Source organism: Leucoraja erinacea, chromosome 40, assembly GCF_028641065.1.
Source record: "Leucoraja erinacea ecotype New England chromosome 40, Leri_hhj_1, whole genome shotgun sequence".
Lineage (NCBI taxonomy): Eukaryota > Metazoa > Chordata > Chondrichthyes > Rajiformes > Rajidae > Leucoraja > Leucoraja erinaceus.
This window is the reverse complement of record NC_073416.1, coordinates 6,979,591-6,997,148: the sequence shown is the minus strand read 5'-3', so window position 1 is coordinate 6,997,148 and position 17,558 is coordinate 6,979,591. Positions and strand designations below refer to the sequence as shown.

The 17,558-nt window shown below is 45.5% G+C and overlaps 1 protein-coding gene across 1 annotated transcript in view; it reads right to left on the bottom strand.

Annotated features, from left to right (window-relative positions):
- The window catches only part of LOC129714657 (ceramide synthase 6-like), a 75,763-nt gene that overhangs the window by 16,561 nt on the left and 41,644 nt on the right, over nt 1-17,558 (bottom strand). The window contains exons 7-8 of the mRNA XM_055664387.1: nt 6,604-6,732; nt 3,190-3,296 (exon numbers count right to left, since the gene is read on the bottom strand). Coding sequence (XP_055520362.1) covers nt 3,190-3,296; nt 6,604-6,732 — 236 coding nt within the window. The remainder of the gene's footprint in view (nt 1-3,189; nt 3,297-6,603; nt 6,733-17,558) is intronic.

Sequence of the window (17,558 nt, the reverse complement as noted above, 5' to 3'; positions counted from 1 at the left end):
TGTGAACGTATGCCAGCACTTATTTGCTTGGTGTGAACTTGACTGGCAAGTGATTCTAGGCTCTCCAATCTGGGAATAGCCACTTGAACGAGGTGCTAGAGATCTTGGAATGTGCTCGGGTACATGCACCACAATCAAACCAAAAACAGTAACTGCAGCTCGCACATCACATCTAATTAAACCACTGAAAGTGTTTACTTGGTGAAAGTAAGTTCATTATCACCCGTACACACCACATACTTGGTTTTCCTTAGCTACAGTTTTCACATCTGCTGCACCACGGGAGATTTGCTGTTTGAGAATCCCATTTGAAGCTGGGTTGCATAAAATGATTTTCACTTTGGCAGCTAACAGGAAGACAGACTTTAAGGCATGGATGTTGTATAGCAAAAGGAAGCCTGATAACTCATCACCAATCTTGGCCACCTTGGAAACTCACTACTCAAGACAACCAGCAATACTCAGCCAACTGGTGTATTCAAGGTGAACATAGATGGACCTTTTGACAATCGAGGGATACAGGGTCTGTTTGCATGCTGTGTGACTAACAGTTTCACCTATTAAGGGCATCGAGAGTTGTGGATCTTGCAGGAAAATGTCATGTGGTTGAAGATCAGCTATGATGACAGGCTAGGGGGAAGTGTAAAGAAGGAAAGTTGAGACACTGTAGATGCTGGAATTTTGAGAAAAACGCAAAGGACACAGCGAGTCACTCAACGACTCAGAGGGAATGGGCAGCTAAAATGCTTCATTTGTTTCCTGGAACAATCTCACATCAGGAACGCAGAAAGACTATTAAAATTGTAGGGGAAATGGGATGTTTAGGAGCCTGGTTAAACTTAATGGGCTGAGCAAACGTGGCAATTAGGATCCTTCGAATTCCAAGGAGAAGCTATGAGGAATTTGTCTACTTGGAGCAGGAGCCAGTTATACATGCTACACAAGTTGTGAGCAACTTTAAATGGCTTCACTGGTCTTGCAACTCTGCACAGTGCCCCGCACAAGCATATGCATGTCACAGCGCTGCAGGGTGTGATTTTGGTGGTGAAATAAACTCCTGGCTCTCCATTAATCTTGTAAACCTATCCCCTGTAAATCAGAGACCAGCAGATCTGAGCAGCCTGCAGCTCTCACACACAGTGGCGTAGGGTGGGTTTTGAGCGCCCTGGGCAGTTTGAAGTTTTGCGCCTCCTCATTAGCGGGGGGGCGGGGCGGAGGCAGGGCGGGGGCAGAGGTGGGTGCGACAGCGGCGACCAGAACGCGGAGCTGGGGCGGCGGTAGCGGCGGCCTGGCCCGCGCTGTTTTTATACTCACAGCTCCAGGTAACCCCTCCTCGCTCCAACGGCTCCCCGGGCCTCTTAATTTTATTAAAAAAATTTATTCAACAATTTTTTTGCCCCGGGCCCTACAAATTTAGCGCCCGGGGCAACCGCCCCACTGGCCCCCCCCCCATGCTACGCCACTGCTCACTCATCACCAGAGAAATCACTTGAGTGAGTCTCAACAAATACATTTGCGATAAGGTTACAGGAAAAGTCACTACACCGCAGAAAAGGCGGGGCGGGAGCCTCGACAACATACCAGTTATAAAGTGAGGGCAGGTCCCTCCAAATCCCGCAATCGGGGACACAAGAATTTAGCCCGTATAAAACAAAAACAAAAGTAGGAAAGAAAATCAATTATCAATTTTCATTGCCTTGTGAAAACCTGCAAAGCAACTCACGGCAGGCTTTGCAGTTTGGTGATATGTGAGATCGTGCTGGCACTCCAATGCTCTAACAGATGACAAAAAAGCATTTGGAGCAAGACCAGAACCTTGACTTAAAATGGAAATATTCCAGAACACAAAATTAATGTTGCTCTTCAGAGTCTCTCCATTTGGCAAGGAAGAAAAAGTAATAGTCATTGTTAATCTACAATGCAGCTGTTCTGACCATCAGTGACACTGTCAGCACCAAGATCTTTTCATACACAGTGCCACAATGCTCAAAACAAGCAGAAACAAAAAGAAAGCGGAGTAGATTACACTTTTCCCAGACTGCAGCCAACCCTCTCATCATAGGAGAGATTGAGGAAATATCCAGGGAGGAGGTGGCCACTCTGTCCGTCAGGTCCACGTTGGGAAAAAATAAACCACACTTTAATTCTACCTTTCCCCAATGTACGGCACGGTGACGCAGCTGGTGGTGTTGCTGCTTCACGGCGTCAGAGACCCGGGTACAATCCTGACCTCGGGCGCTGTCTGTGTGGAGTGTGCACATTCTCCCTGTGACCGTGTGGGTTTCCTCTGGGTGCTCCAGATTCATCCCACGTCCCAAAGACGTTCAATTGGTTAATTGGCCTATGTAAATTGCCCCATAGTGTGTAGAGTGTAGATTAGAAAGTGGGATAGCATGGAACTGGCATGAATGGGTAATTGAACGTGAACGAGCCTTCCACATTGTACCTCTAAATTGAACTAAATGGGTCTCTAACGCTGCCGGTCACAGCTATTCAAGTCCTTTTTTGAGGAGGAGGGGAGGGCATGTTGTAAAGAATTTTAATTGGCAATGATAATGGCGACTTATTTTGTTGGACTGAGTGGAGACTGTGTCATGGAAATGACTCTTCAGGATACAAACATTTTCTTGCTCCCTTCATTTTATGAATTAGATCGATAGAGATCTAAAGGCGGCACAAGGAACTGCAGATGCTGGAATCTTGAGCAAAAAAACAAAGTGCTGGAGTAACTCAGTGGGTCAAGCAGCATCTGTGGGAGGAATGGACAGATGTTTCGAGTCTGTAGAATGGTCACAAGCCTGAAACATAGTCCGTCCATTCCCTCCACAGATGCTGCCTGTTCCTCCAGCCATTTTTGTTTTTTTAGCTCAGTTCTACAGCGTTGCCATTAAGAGGGAGACAGTATGTAATATGTAGCTAGCAACCTGGCATATACAATCAGATGGAAACGTTTTCTTCCAAATGCCCCAAGCTTTTTCACTATAATTCCCAACACATCTAAGAAAATCTAAGTGCGTTTTTCTAAGTAAATTTAATTTTTATACACACTATTCCACCAATGCAGAATTCATCAAAAAACGAAACTATCAAAAAGAAATTGACAACCAGAGATATTCTTATAGATCAGTTTCTCTCTTCCCCAGGATCTGAGCTAGAGGTCAAAACATCCCCAGCACAGCTATTACTCACCAGAATGGGTAAATGCCAAGCCTACTGCTGACGAAGACAAAACCAAACATCACAAATAATGAGTCGCAAAGTCTTTGAAACTTGGCGTAATTGGCTAATTTAGCAGCCTGGAAGGCAAAACAGAGAAAGAGCTCATTAGTGCACTGTGTCGCAGAGTTGATGGGGCAGGAGATTAAAGCAAGGCCATCTGAGAAAACTGTCATCAAATGGAAAAAGATAACTAGTCCCTCTGTCCCTTGGATAGCGTAATTCTCAGCACACTCGAGATTCATTTGGAACATTTGAGATTTGGGCAGCTCTGCTCCAACCCTCAGTACTCTTATTTCAGTCCAGCTTTGACTCAACCTGAAAAGATAATTTTCAACCTCCGCTTTATGCACTGTCTGTTGAGTAAATGAGCAAATTGTGGCAAGTACAGACAATTAAAACGAGCAATACATCCCTGGGCTGCTTGGAGGGTGCTATGAACATGAGAGGAGCAAAATGCTTTGACTGTTTTGTGAGCCTCATTACTGCTCAACCACAATCGAGACGACCACTAAACAATTTCAGCTGAGAAATTTCCAACATTGTGTGCATCTGCAAGTGATCACACACAATTTTCCAAATACTTTCCAGTGCTGGGAAAGAATAGATTCCACAAAATTAATCCAGAAATGTTACCCATCTGCGAACAGCCTCCTCTGCTACATCTAAAACAGATTTCAACTCATTCAGAAACTCAAGGTCGCAGAGCATAAAGCACACATCATTCGCTGACGTTTTCGCCAAACACGATGGTTTCCAGGCCCCAGGCAATCAGCAACATAACCATTCCACTTCAGAGGCCTGAACTATCGCTTTCCAGCCCTGCAGCATTCATCTAACCAGACACTTTCACCCAATCTTCAGACTTTGTCCACTGCATACCGGACATGCACACTTGTCCCTTCACTGTCACATACATTCACCTCAAATTCAATTCGGTGCCAAGTCCTAAGCTTTCTGCCCCCACCCCATGTTGAGAGCTTCAAGTTCCTGGGTATAACTGTCACCAGCAATTTCAACACCACAATCAAGAAAGCACATCAATTTAAAAAAAAGACAAAGTGTTGTAGTAACTCAGCGGGTCAGGCAGCATCTCTGGAGAACATGGATACGTGATGTTTCGGGTCAGGACTCTTCTGAAGTCTGAAGAACGGTCCCGACCTGAAATGGCACCCATGTTCTCCAGAGAAACTGCCTGACCTGCTGAGTTATACCAGCACCGTGTCATTTTTGTAAACCAGCACCTGCAGTTCCTTGTTTCTCCAAGCACACCAATACCTTTACTTCCTCTGAAGGAAATTTGGCATGTATCCAATGACTCTTACCAATTTCTACAAACACATTGTGGAAAAGCATCCGATCGGGCTGCATCACGGCTTGTTATGGGCAACTGCCCTGCACTCAAGACTGGAAGAAATTGCAGAGTTCTCACACAGCCCAATTCATTATGCAAATCAACCTGCCCCACCCAAATCGATACCATCCACACTTAACTCAGGAAAGTAACCAACATAATCAAGACCACTCACAATCTTTGAGTGACTTTGGGCTTTGCAAGATCCTATGGGATATTGTTAACTTCCATGTATTTTATGGTAAGTTAGGCGAGGAGAAAAAATAATGGTTGTGCACTCCTTTTATTTAAAGCACTCACCCTGGCATAGATTGGGAATTTTAACCTCTCACACAATTGTAATTCTGGATCAGAAAGCTGAAAGCACTGCATTTGTGGGTTTTGGGCAGTCAGAGGGCACAAAGGTTATTGGGAGCTCGGATGTCATGGCCCTAAGATGAAAGAAATAGTTGTTCCCATTAGTGGGCAGTTTGAGGACTAGGGGCACAGCTTTAAAGGGGGACGGACGCAAGGAAATCGGCAGTGATCTGCAGCTCACTGACTGTATAGGTGGCGGAAACCGAGTCAATCAGGGCTTTCAAAATGTGTTTGGTTCATGAGATAGAATAACTTAGATTTATGCGGAAAGAGCAAGGGAAAAGATCTGGCAGGATTGCTGCAGTCAGCATAGGCTCAAAAGGGCCAAATGGCCTCCCTCTGTTCCATAATGGGTGTTCAATTCCAAGCCACATCAGAATAAGACATGGAGCAACAGCCCAGCTTGGAGCAACATCTGCCTTGGGTTTGGCGAGGTTGGGTTAGTGACGTATCTCATGGATTGAAGTTTTAGGAGGACAAAGTCCACACAAAACGTCAAATAGCGAAGTTAAATGGATGCTGGCAAGTACAAGCCTGAGAAATGAAACACTGGCTGGGTGGAAAACCTTGATGAAATTCTGCAGAGAACAAAGGGACCAAACTTCAGTTTCCTTTCGAATCTGAGATGTTCATTTTGAGGAATATTTAATAAACACTTTTTGTCATCCAAATATGAGCAAATCATGTTTAGGTGGGGGGGGCCTTGAGTGTGGGGAGCAATATTTCTAAACAATTGCAGGCTTGTAAATCACAAAATTCAAATGTAAAGTCATTCATACAGTGCCCTCCATAATCGCCTCCTTAATGCAGGTACAAGAGAGCTCTCAGCACCTAGTCATTCCTCCAGTCTTTCCATAATCTTTGGAAACTTTTATTGCTGTTTATCAACATGAGGACCATTCAAGCTGCTGAAGGTACTGGCTCACTTATCTTCATTGATGATACAACTGCTGATGGTAGTAGCATAATAAATTCTGAAGTGTATAGACACATCCTCAAAGTTCAGACAAATGCCTCAAAACGCATTGACTACAGCAAGACAATGATCCCAAACATACTGCTAAAGCAACAAAGGAGTTTTTCAAAGCTAAAAAATTGTCAATTCCTGAGTGGCCAAGTCAATCACCTAATCTGAACCCAATTGAGCATGCCTTTTATATGCTGAAGAGAAAACTGAAGGGTACTAGCCCCCAAAACAAGCATTAGCTAAAGATGGCTGCAATACAGGCCTGGCAGCGCATCACCAGAGTAAACACCCAGCAACTGGTGGAACCAAAATGTATAAAAATGGCTTTGAAATCTGACAATGTGCACTTTAACCACGTGTGATTTTTTTTCTATTACAAATCTCAAATTGTGGAGTACAGAGGCAAATAAATAAATGATGGGTCTTTGTCCCAAACATTATGGAGGGCACTGTAACCATTATCTGAACTAGGTTATCAGACTGAAGTTTTAGACTTATTCCTTGATGGGATTTTTTCCCTGACTTCTTATCACAGTTTTCACTTTCTGTGGGGGCTTTCTTTGTAATTTTGTACTGTGCTGGTGACAGTCGACAACAGCCAAATGTCACTGTCTGATTGGGACTGAGAACCTATTACCCTCCACTCTGCAGAGAATCGCAGATTCCTTGCAGGCAGGTATATCCGCAGCATTTAACAAAATATTCTCACCTCTAAAAGGAAATCAGATGCGTCGTGAAGGCACATGACGAGTGTTCCAACTCGCACCATGTTGTTGACATAAGAAAATGTGATCAATCCGACCGTTGCAAGGTGATGAAGAAACATAATGAGGAAATCCTGCAAGAGAACAATAGGACAGAGGTCAGTCGATTATTAACACAAACTACACGTTGCGAATCGGATGGAGCTACAGCTGGGGTCTACTCTTCTCCTCCTACTGCACAGTTACCAGGTTTCCACGCATCAACAAACCAGAGGGGATGGGAGAAGGAATCTGCGATATCTCAAATCTCACAAACTTTGACTGGGAGAAGCACTGTAACTCTAATGCAAACCGTAGGGACTGGAAAGGATTGAAGAACAAGCCAAAGAACGTGTAGTAAGAGCATGCAAAATATCTGCTGTGCTCATCGCCCTGAAATATTCAACTGGACAAGAGCAACTTTTTCAGAATACCAAAGATGCTGCAGATGCTGGAAATCTGAAATCAACACAGGAAATGCTACAGATGTTCAGCAAGTCAGGCAGCATCTGTGGAGGGAGAGGAAGATAGTTTGTTTCAGGTTTAGGATGCAGAGAAAGGGAAAACGAAAAGAGAGAGCAAATGCAAAGGCATGAGGGATTAAACAACAAACGACAGTGCAAGGTGGAGGAGGTGGTGATTATAGGGAGCAAAATGCCTGTCAGTGCAGAACGCTTATATATGTAAAAATATCAGAAGTGCAGAGTGAAGGCTGGATATCTGCAATGAAGTGCCACACGTACCGATTATCTGCAACTGTTTAACTCTAAGAAATTCGATTATTGATATTCTATTCTATTATCTCACCACAAAATTAACCTCTCACGTTAATATCATCACCTTTATTTTTTCACCAACCTCCTGGCTTTTGACCCGGAGTGAAAGGAAGCAAAATGGAAAAAAAAACTTCCCAAACACTCAAAGCCAAACGCAAAGAATCTCAGGTGTCGTCTGCGAAGCCAGATAGGCTGAAAGTCCCTTACTGTGTAAAATCACTTGACCAATTAGCCAAAGCAATAGTCAATCTCTATCCCTACAGATTCCAAATGTCTCAAGAATTGAACCTAATTGATAAGTACAGCATGGTAACAGGCTATTTGGCCCACCAGGATCATTCCGACCATCAATCACCTGTTCACACTGGTTCTATGTAATCCCACTTTCCCCATTCACTCCCGACCCACAGGGGGCAATTTAAAGGGCAATTAACCTACAAACCTGCATGTTAGAATGTGGGAGGAAACCGGAGCACCCGGAGGAACCCCACGCAATCACAGAGAGAACGTGCAAACTCCACAGAGACAGCCCTCGAGGTCAGGATCAAACCCAGGTCTCATCAGGGCTCGAAATTAACGGTTGCCCGGGTGCCACAGACCACTCAAAGCGCCGCCGGGCAACCTAAACACCGAGTAATTTTGTCCGGCTTGGCAACCAGATGGTTTGTACCGAAGATAGATACAAAAAACTGGAGTAACTCCGCGGGTCAGGCAGCATCTCTGGAGAAAAGGAACGCGACATTTTGTGTCGGCGGTGACGGCTGTATTGCGTGGGAAAGATACTAGGTACGGGGTGACGAAGGGTCGAGCGAATGACGGGCCCTGAACAGCGGCTCCATCTCCTCCTCCTCCTTCCGCACCCCTCGCGCCCTGATAAGGGCTGCTGCTCGCAAGCCCACTAACGGCGAAAACTGCTTTAAAAAAAATCCTCCCACACGCCGAGGCCGGGAGGAGGGAGGGAGGGGGAGGTCTCGGCATGCGGGAGCGCTGACCTTCCTTCCTTCCTCCCCACCTCACCCCCCTTCTCTCTCTCTCTCTCTCCCTCTCTCGTATGCCCCCTCCACCCCCCCCCCCCTTATCCTGGGACCCCTCCTCTACATCCCGCGCTGATCCCCATTCCCGCCTCTATTCAGTCCTCACTGACATACTCTGTGCTCCCATCCCCATCTCACCCCCCCAATCTATTCATCCTGCGCGCTGATCACCCTATCCACCTCGCTTTAATTCTCCTGCCACCCCCCCCCCCCCCCCCCCCCCCCTGCGCATCTCTCCCCCCCTATCCCCCATCCATCCTGTACTGATCCTCCCATTCAAGAAGAATGGGGGCGGGACAGTCTGAAGAAGGGTCTCGACGCGAAACGTTGCCTATTTCCTTCGCTCCATAGATGCTGCCTCACCCGCTAAGTTTCTCCAGCACTTTTGTCTACCCCCATCCATGTCTACCACTGACATCCCCCGTGCTCTCCCCTCACAATGTAACCTACTCCAACCAACACGCACTAATTCACCTGCCTCAATCAATCCATTCTGCACCGACTGCCTTCTAACTCCACTCCCTCTCCCGCCATCTATCAACCCCGCACTGATTCACACACACACCCCTCCCTGACCCTATTGTCCTGGAAATGTCTTCAGAGCGAACATTGACTATGTTTGATAATGGAATGCAATCAAATGTGTTTTAATTCCCAATGTTATTATTTGTTTTAATCCATAAAGATGGATTAATTATATTGTGAACACATGAAACATTAAAACCGCAGTGTTCGATTGTCACTGCAACCGTTGACACGTTATTACAGAATTCATTTTAACGGCAAATCAGTGCTCTTAATATGGAGTATCAGTACTGTAGTTATTTAATGAGCAACATTAACTACACGTACGAATATATGTTACCATGGTCCAGGATTTATTGACACAGGTTGATCATACGATGAATAATCCAACCACATTTTTGTTTGGAAGTGGAAAGAACTAATAGAAATTGCATTAATTGCAATGTGTATAAAGAGTTGAGATACTGTCTTATAATTTTGCTGCACGTCATTGTGGGATATATCATGTCTTGATTGGTGAATGTTTAGTTTGTGACTTTATTTCAAGCAGAAATAATATGTGAATGCTTCATTGAGTATAATTCCGACTGGTAACTACACACTTTGTCCGAGCACATTATCGCACGTGTCATGCAAGCCATCTTAAACGACCACCTAAACTGTAATTTGGCAACCTAAAAAGCTGCCAAGGTTGCCCGGCTGGCAACAGGGAAAAAAAGTTAAACGAGAGCCCTGCTCATGCACCATGAAGCAACAGCTCTACCAGCTGCGGCACTCAAGTTGTTGGTTCCTTCGATTTCCCCCAATGTTTGGGAACTTGAGAGAAAAATAAAACAAAATCTAGACCAAGCTCAGTGTCCATTTTCAGTTTTTTTTTTAAATTGAAAAAAATCATTCATTTAAATGTTTTTTTAAATTCTGATCTATTCACCTAATCTTCTAAAGTTGACATAACTCTTCACATTCTGAGTGACAATGGCAGTGCACTGTCCAAAAGCAAAAAAAACAAAATCACAAGACATCAGAAAATGTAATCTTCCAATAAAAATGTGGTTAAAACTCCAGAAACAAAAAGTGAACTAGCTCAATCTGGCTACACAAATGTCATCATGCCAACTGTTTCATTCAAATGGGAGAGGAGGGGATTGCGATGAGGATTCTCCAACTTCCAATGAAAACATCAAGTACAAGGAAACTGGCATTTAATTCCACTAGTCTCGATGAGAGTCAAACATAGCCAGAACCCAGAAATTGTATCATATTTTATTGATGCAAAGAATGTTTGCTCAAAATTCTTCTCATCCATTTTAGCTTTTAAACTGCCTGACTTTGAAACTAATCAGTTGAAGCATGGGTTAATGCTTTTGACAATGTAGCAGACAGGAACATCAGACAGCCCTGAGGCATCCACAGAGGCCAGGGTAAGTGGCCCTCTTTATGGTCTGCTACTTTGGATCGGCAAGCTATGATAACAACTGTACATGGCCCAAAAGAACATGAGAAATAAAAACGAGGCCATTTGGCCCCTTGCGATTAAATCATAGGTGATCTTTTGGGAATCAGCGTTTCAGGCAGCATTTGTGGAGGGAAATGTCCTTTAGTACTCTCTGACTGCTCCCCCACCATGATTCTTACTGCTCGACCATATTCTCACCCAGACTCGCTACTACAGCCACGTGCCCTTCCTTAGTACTCTGTCAATTTCCCTATACAGATGCTGCGTGACCTGCCGAGTTCCTTCAGCACTGTTTTTTGCTCAAGATTCCAACCTGCACTCTTGAGTCTCCATGGCTGATATTTTTCTTCAGTGTCATGTTCCTCTGCTAAACCTATATCTCATGGTTCACTCCAAAAAAAAAGTGCGACTGTGTTCATGACACTCATGAACAGAGTGAGCAAGTGAAAGAAAGAGCCAGACCACAAGAGGCCTGCCAACACTACCTGGGAGATATTCCAGAGACCAAGCGCCTAACTTCTGTTTGACACCTCTCACTGGCAACAATCTTTGACTGAAACCATCGCTTGGGCAATCGCAAGCACACAGCCTCCCACCCGCAGCGACAGCCTGCAGGCTAATGCAGCTCCCTATTGCAAAAGAAAGTGCCTTCCCTTGGTCAGCGTCTTTAGAAAAATAATACAAATGCGCTGCAAGTCCTTAACGTTCAAGGAGTCGAGACAGCAGTGCAAATCAAGTTCAGCTTCTAAAGGGAGTACAGAAGAAATTGGAAAATGCAGCAAGTGAGACCCATGTGATTAGAATTAAAGAGGAAGCTAATTAAGCAGAAAACTAAAGACGCAAGGGACACACAAAATGCTGGACAAACTCTACGCCCAGTGCGAGGCAAGTGCAAACAGCCCTGGCTACAAGTAGCACACATACAGCAATGTTGAAACTGGTGATGACAAAGAGCAAGTCAAGAGGGAGCCTTTAGAACAGCAGATGAATGAATCAGTCAGCACAATAACCCAGACAAATGATACACAAGGGTAAGGAGGAAAATGTGACAAGCGAGCACGATGGAAAATGGGATCTTCTTTCCAGTAAAAAGAGCTTGATAGGTACAAGAAGACAGATGGAGTTTACCAGCATTTTCTAATGCAAAGTTATCCACACACGCACGGTCAAGTCAGGCACCAAGTTTTGGTCTCTATCAAGAACACATCCCACAAACACATGGGATTGGCAGCACTCATGTTTGCATGTTTTAAAAGCCACTTCTTAAAGCAAAATTAATGAAAATATTAATTTTGCACAGGTTGACCTTTATAATCAAGATGGAGTTTTATTGGAATGAAACATTTAAAATAAATTCAAGTAAGACCTTATTCTTTTCAACCCACAGTTTAGACGTAAAAATTAAAGCCCTGTCAGTGAAGTGTTTTTTTTTTTTTTTAATGCACATAACCAATTTAGTCAAAAACTCTGAATTTGTCCACAATACAAAAACACAATAGTTTTCTTCTCTTTGCCCCCCCGGCATTCTCTGCATTTTGCACCTTCCGCAACCAGGAAGATTGCTGGCCTGTTTTTGATCTGAACCTGTTAAAACCCAGAAGGAAGAGAATGAAGAGATTCTGTCATCTATTTATCCATCCATTCCTGGACAGAATAGTTTTGAGGAAAGAGGAATGGAAAGAAAAAAAACAATAGTTCTTCGTCCTTCCTGTCAGTAATTACCAAGCATCCACCCAGCATCTCCTCATAGTAGCACAGGTAAAACTAAGAATGTGTATACACATCGAAAGTCTGTGGCACAGAGCGTTGGAGAGTCCAGCTGCTGTACGACCAAATGTTTGGGGATAACTTCCACTAGTTCAACTGTCACTGGTGGGAAATCAGCTGATCCTGTAACAATGTGCCACATTCAAACACAATAAACTGTGGAATTAAACCTGAAAGCAGAGCAGGGCACATTAAAGGGTAAGTGAGGAAGAAAAGGAGATGGAGTTAATTAAAAAAGACCCACCAGTATGGGAGGAGTGCAATACCATATCACCAACATTTAAATTTCTTCAGCAGATTCATAAAACCCAAAGAAGGATTTTTTTTTTTAAGTCCAAAGAGTAACTTTGAAACACTTCTATGTTTTTAATTGTGTCACTACATTTAAATTAAAAAATATTAACTGATGCCATCAGTTGATACAATGTTCTGGACAATAGGAAAGTTTGGATTCCCATCACCCAAGTTCTCTGCTTAGATTTTGGCAAGAACTGGCAAGGATTTTAATATTAAATGTCACAATCATACTTTCTAAAAAAGGGACAACCGAATCGGAATTAAACTCTCAGTCAGAGAGGTCATGCTTGTGACCATTTCTGAGCTGAGACCAGCTTGCAAACAGTCTTTAATTTAAAAGCTAAGGTAATTAATTTATCAGATATTGCGACAGGCAGCTGAGTGGCCACAAGACACTATCCAAATGAAAGATGATAGATTTTTACATTAAGCGGGAGATAAACCATTTAAATCTGCTAACCACTTTAGATTAAAACCCTACCCATCCATTGCAGAGGATTTGTGTCTGTTGTATAACTAGGAAGGAAAATTGCTCACAGCTTCTATTTGCCACATTAATTTTTACTCACCACCTGCAAGTAACATGCAACACCTTCCCACATTATCAACTATACATCCCGATCTCATTGGTATCTCTTTGCCCAGGATCTTTTAAAGAATTAACAATTGCTCCTGTTCCAATGTCATCTGCAAATGTCACCATTCATTTGGGGACACGATGAAAATTACTGACAACATACCAACTAGAAATGGTCCCAGAATGGTAGCAGTCGGACATGGTGACCCATTTGCAATTAGTCAGGAAAAATGTATCTATTCTCCTTTAAGAACATTTGTAAAAAGAAAAATCAGTTTGCAATCTTTCAAATTACCCTTACTCTTCTACAGTAATCTCCCAAGTCATAGCTTGAAAAAAGTGTTCCTAAAGTTCAAGAATATCAGATAGACTGCATGCCTGTTAGTTCCTTAACAAATTCAAGGGTTTCACAAGACTGGAACAGGCCATCTGGCCTGACCAGCCCATGTGTTTATGCTTCACTTAAGCCAGCTTCCTATCTTCCCCAGTTAATTCCAACAACACGTGTCTCCATTCCTTTCTCCCTCATCAACATCTCCTGCCTCCTCCCAAATGAATTGATACTATTCAACTCAACCACTTCTTCCACCTGCCCCCATTTGGACCAATTCCCTCTAAACCTTTCCTTTCCATGTACCTGTCCAAATGTATTTTAAATGTTATGGTACCTGTCTCAACTACCTCCTCTGACAGCTTGTTCCAAATACCCACATACTGTGAAAAAATTCCCCTCAGTTTCCTATCAAATCTTTCCCCTCTCACCTTAAACCTATGTCCTCAGGTTATTGATTCCCATACACTGGTTAAAAGATGCAGTGCATTCACTCTATCTATTCCCCTCGTGGTTTTATGCACTCACATTAGATTTCTTGACTTTTCTTGGATTTCTCTTATAACAATAGTATTTCTTCCCCACAGGCAAAACATTCTCTCTGCATCCACTTTCAAAATCCTTCACGATTTAAAAAAAACTATTAGGTCAATTCAGCGAGGTCCGTCGAATGGCAATTAATTAGACGGAAGGATCAATCCTGGGGCCAACCTGTTCTGCGAGACTAACTGAATCAGTGGAGCAACTCACTGATTCATCAGGAGGCGTGTTGGCAACTTTAACTGAGGAAAGGAATTTCAAATGATTTAAACCGCAACAGAACTTAACTCATTCATGGTACTTTTCCCCTTCCCTTCTGAGAGAATTCCAACACCAACCCTTCTCAGTGAATTCATTGTGTGAATATTGTAGTCTGACAACTAAATTCAGAAACAAATACTGACAAGATGTTCTTCCAGCCATGAGTTACCAGACTATGATTGTGATTTTATTCCAAACTACAATTGAGGAAAAGACTCAAAGGTTTTAGAAGGCATCCTGGAGAAAAGGTGAAACATGCTCATTGACTCTTATGGATCTGGGACCCACGACCACTTCATGGGAAAAAGGAACATCCAGGATGGTATTGAGAACAGAGCCAATGCATTGGGAATAAATGCTTTGTTTAAAAGTCATTAAGACAGACACAAATAGGTATGGCCTAACAGGGGTGGAAATCCCGGGGGCCCAGGGGACACACATCCCCTCCCTGTTTTGAGAGGTGGGGGACGATCCTCCTCATATTTTGTAATCCGGATTTTAAAACTCAATGAAATATCCGCTTTCCGCGAGACAGTGGAGGTAGGACTGATGACCGAGGGCGCCGATTGGACGAGAGAGACGTCAGTCAGCAGGCAATGGGGGCGGGACCATGATGATTCAGCGCGATGATTGGAGGAGGGAAGTGTCGGTCAGATGCGAAAGTAGGGCGGTGGGACTGAGGATAGAGCGCGGTGATTGGAGGGAGACATCCGTTGGGCATAGATCAGAGCCGAGCTAGAATTGCATGCCCAGGTCATAGGTCACAAGCGAAAATCACTCTCGGCAGCCCTAGACACAGACCTGCGCCTCTTCCGCAGCCAGGATTGATCCCGGCTCTCCGGCGCTGCCGCACCACCACTGGACCATCCCCGTCCCCACCCAAGTGCCTCCCCCACACCCAGGGGTGGCCAGATACGTTGGGAGTCAGACGGGAGTGGTGCCCCCAGGCCCACAACCAGCACTAAATCTAGCTCAACTCCTCACTGGCTGTGGGCCTTACGCAATTTTTTCGGCGACTACCGGCACCCATCACTAATTACCGTCCATAGGCCCACGGCTGAAGCCTCCGAAGCCGTGTGTGTGTGTGTGTGTGTGTGTATGTGTGTGTGCGTGTGCGTGCGTGGCCGCCAAGAAATTGTGTCCCCCGGTCCCCTCCATGTTTTGATAGCGATTTTGTGCCTGTGGCCTCTGAGGATAAGGTCCTAATGCAGGGAAATGGGATTAGCATAGATGGGTAAAAAAGTGAGTATGGACTTGGTGGGCTAAAGGGCACATTTCTGAGCTGCATGACTCCATGACGATGACATGGCATCACCTCAAGCCAACTATCTGCTACCTTTGGTTACACAAAAAAGCTGGAGAAACTCAGCGGGTGCAGCAGCATCTATGGAGCGAAGGAAATAGGCAACGTTTCGGGCCGAAACCCTTCTTCAGACTGATCGGGGGCGGGGGGGGGTGGGGACAAGAAAGGGAAAAGGAGGAGTAGCCAGAAGGCTGGGGGATGGGAGGAGACAGCAGGGGGGCTGAGGAAGGGGAGGAGACAGCAAGGACTAACAAAATTGGGAGAATTCGATGTTCATGCCCCCGGGGTGCAGACTCCCCAAACGGAATATGAGGTGCTGTTCCTCCAATTTCCGGTGCTGCTCGCTGTGGCCATGGAGGAGACCCAGGACAGAGAGGTCGGAGGCGGAGTGGGAGGGGGAGTTGAAGTGCTGAGCCACCGGGAGGTCAGCTTGGTTATTGCGGACCGAGCGGAGGTGTTCGGCGAAACGATCGCCCAACCTCCGCTTGGTCTCACCGATATAGATCTGCTGACATCTAGAGCAGCGGACGCAATAGATGAGGTTGGAAGAGATGCAGGTAAACCTCTGTCGCACCTGGAACGATTGCTTGGGTCCTTGAACGGAGTCGAGGGGGGAGGTAAAGGGACAAGTGTTGCATCTCTTGCGGTTGCAAGGGAAAGTGCCCGGGGAGGGGGTGGACCGAGAGGGAAGGGAAGAATTGACAAGGGAGTTATGGAGGGAGCGGTCTTTGCGGAAGGCAGATATGGGGGGAGATGGGAAGATGTGGCGAGTAGTGGGGTCACGTTGGAGGTGGCGAAACTGACGGAGGATTACTTTTTGTATGTGACGGCTGGTGGGGTGAAAGGTGAGGACTAGGGGGACTCGGCCCTTGTTGCGAGTGCGGGGATGGGGAGAGAGAGCAGTGTTGCGGGGTATGGAGGAGACCCTGGTGCGAGCCTCATTTATGGTGGAGGAGGGGAACCCCCGTTCCCTGAATAGTGAGGACATTTCAGATGTCCTGGTGTGGAACGCCTCATCCGTGGAGCAGATGCGGCGTAGACGGAGGAATTGGGAGTAGGGGATGGAGTCCTTACAGGAAGCAGGGTGGGAAGAAGTGTAGTCCAGATAGCCATGGGAGTCAGTGGGTTTATAGTGTATGTCGGTTAGAAGTCTATCACCTGCAATGGAGATAGTGAGGTCAAGGAATGGTAGGGAAGTGTCGGAAATGATCCAGGTGTATTTGAGTGCCGGATGGAAGTTAGTGGTGAAGTGGATGAAGTCAGTCAGTTGTGTGCGGGTGCAGGAGGTGGCACCAAAGCAGTCGTCGATGTAGCGGAGGTAGAGGTCGGGGATGGGGTCCTGGTATGTATTGAACAAGGATTGCTCGACGTAACCTACAAATAGGCAGGCATAGCTGGGGCCCATGCGTGTGCCCATAGCTACGCCTTGTATTTGGAGGAAGTGGGAGGAGTCGAACGTGAAGTTATTGAGGGTAAGGACCAGCTCCGCTAGGCGGAGGAGAGTGTCAGTGGCTGGGTATGGGTTGCTTCTCTGGTCGAGGAAGAACCGGAGGGCTGTGAGACCATCGTGGTGGGGGATGGAGGTGTATAGTGATTGGACGTCCATGGTGAAGATGAGGGGGTGAGGGCCTAGAGGATTGAATGCGCGGAGACGACGGAGAGTGTCTGAGGTGTCTTGAACATAGGTAGGGAGGGATTTAACCAAGGGTGATAGGATGGAGTCAAGGTATTTGGAAATGAGTTCGGTGGGGCACGAACAGGCGGAGACAATGGGTCTTCCGGGACAATCAGGTTTGTGGATTTTAGGGAGGAGGTAAAATCGGGCTGTGCGGGGCTGGGGAACGATGAGGTTGGAGGCTCGGTCGGGTAGGGCATTGGAGTGGATGAAGTTGGTGATGGTGCTGGAGATGGTGGCCTGGTGCTCGTCAGTGGGGTCATGGTCCAGGGGTAAGTAGGAGGAGGTGTCCGATAGTTGGCGCGTGGCCTCAGCTTTGTAGAGATCGGCGCGCCAGACTACCACGGCACCTCCCTTGTCAGCGGGTTTGATAACCAAA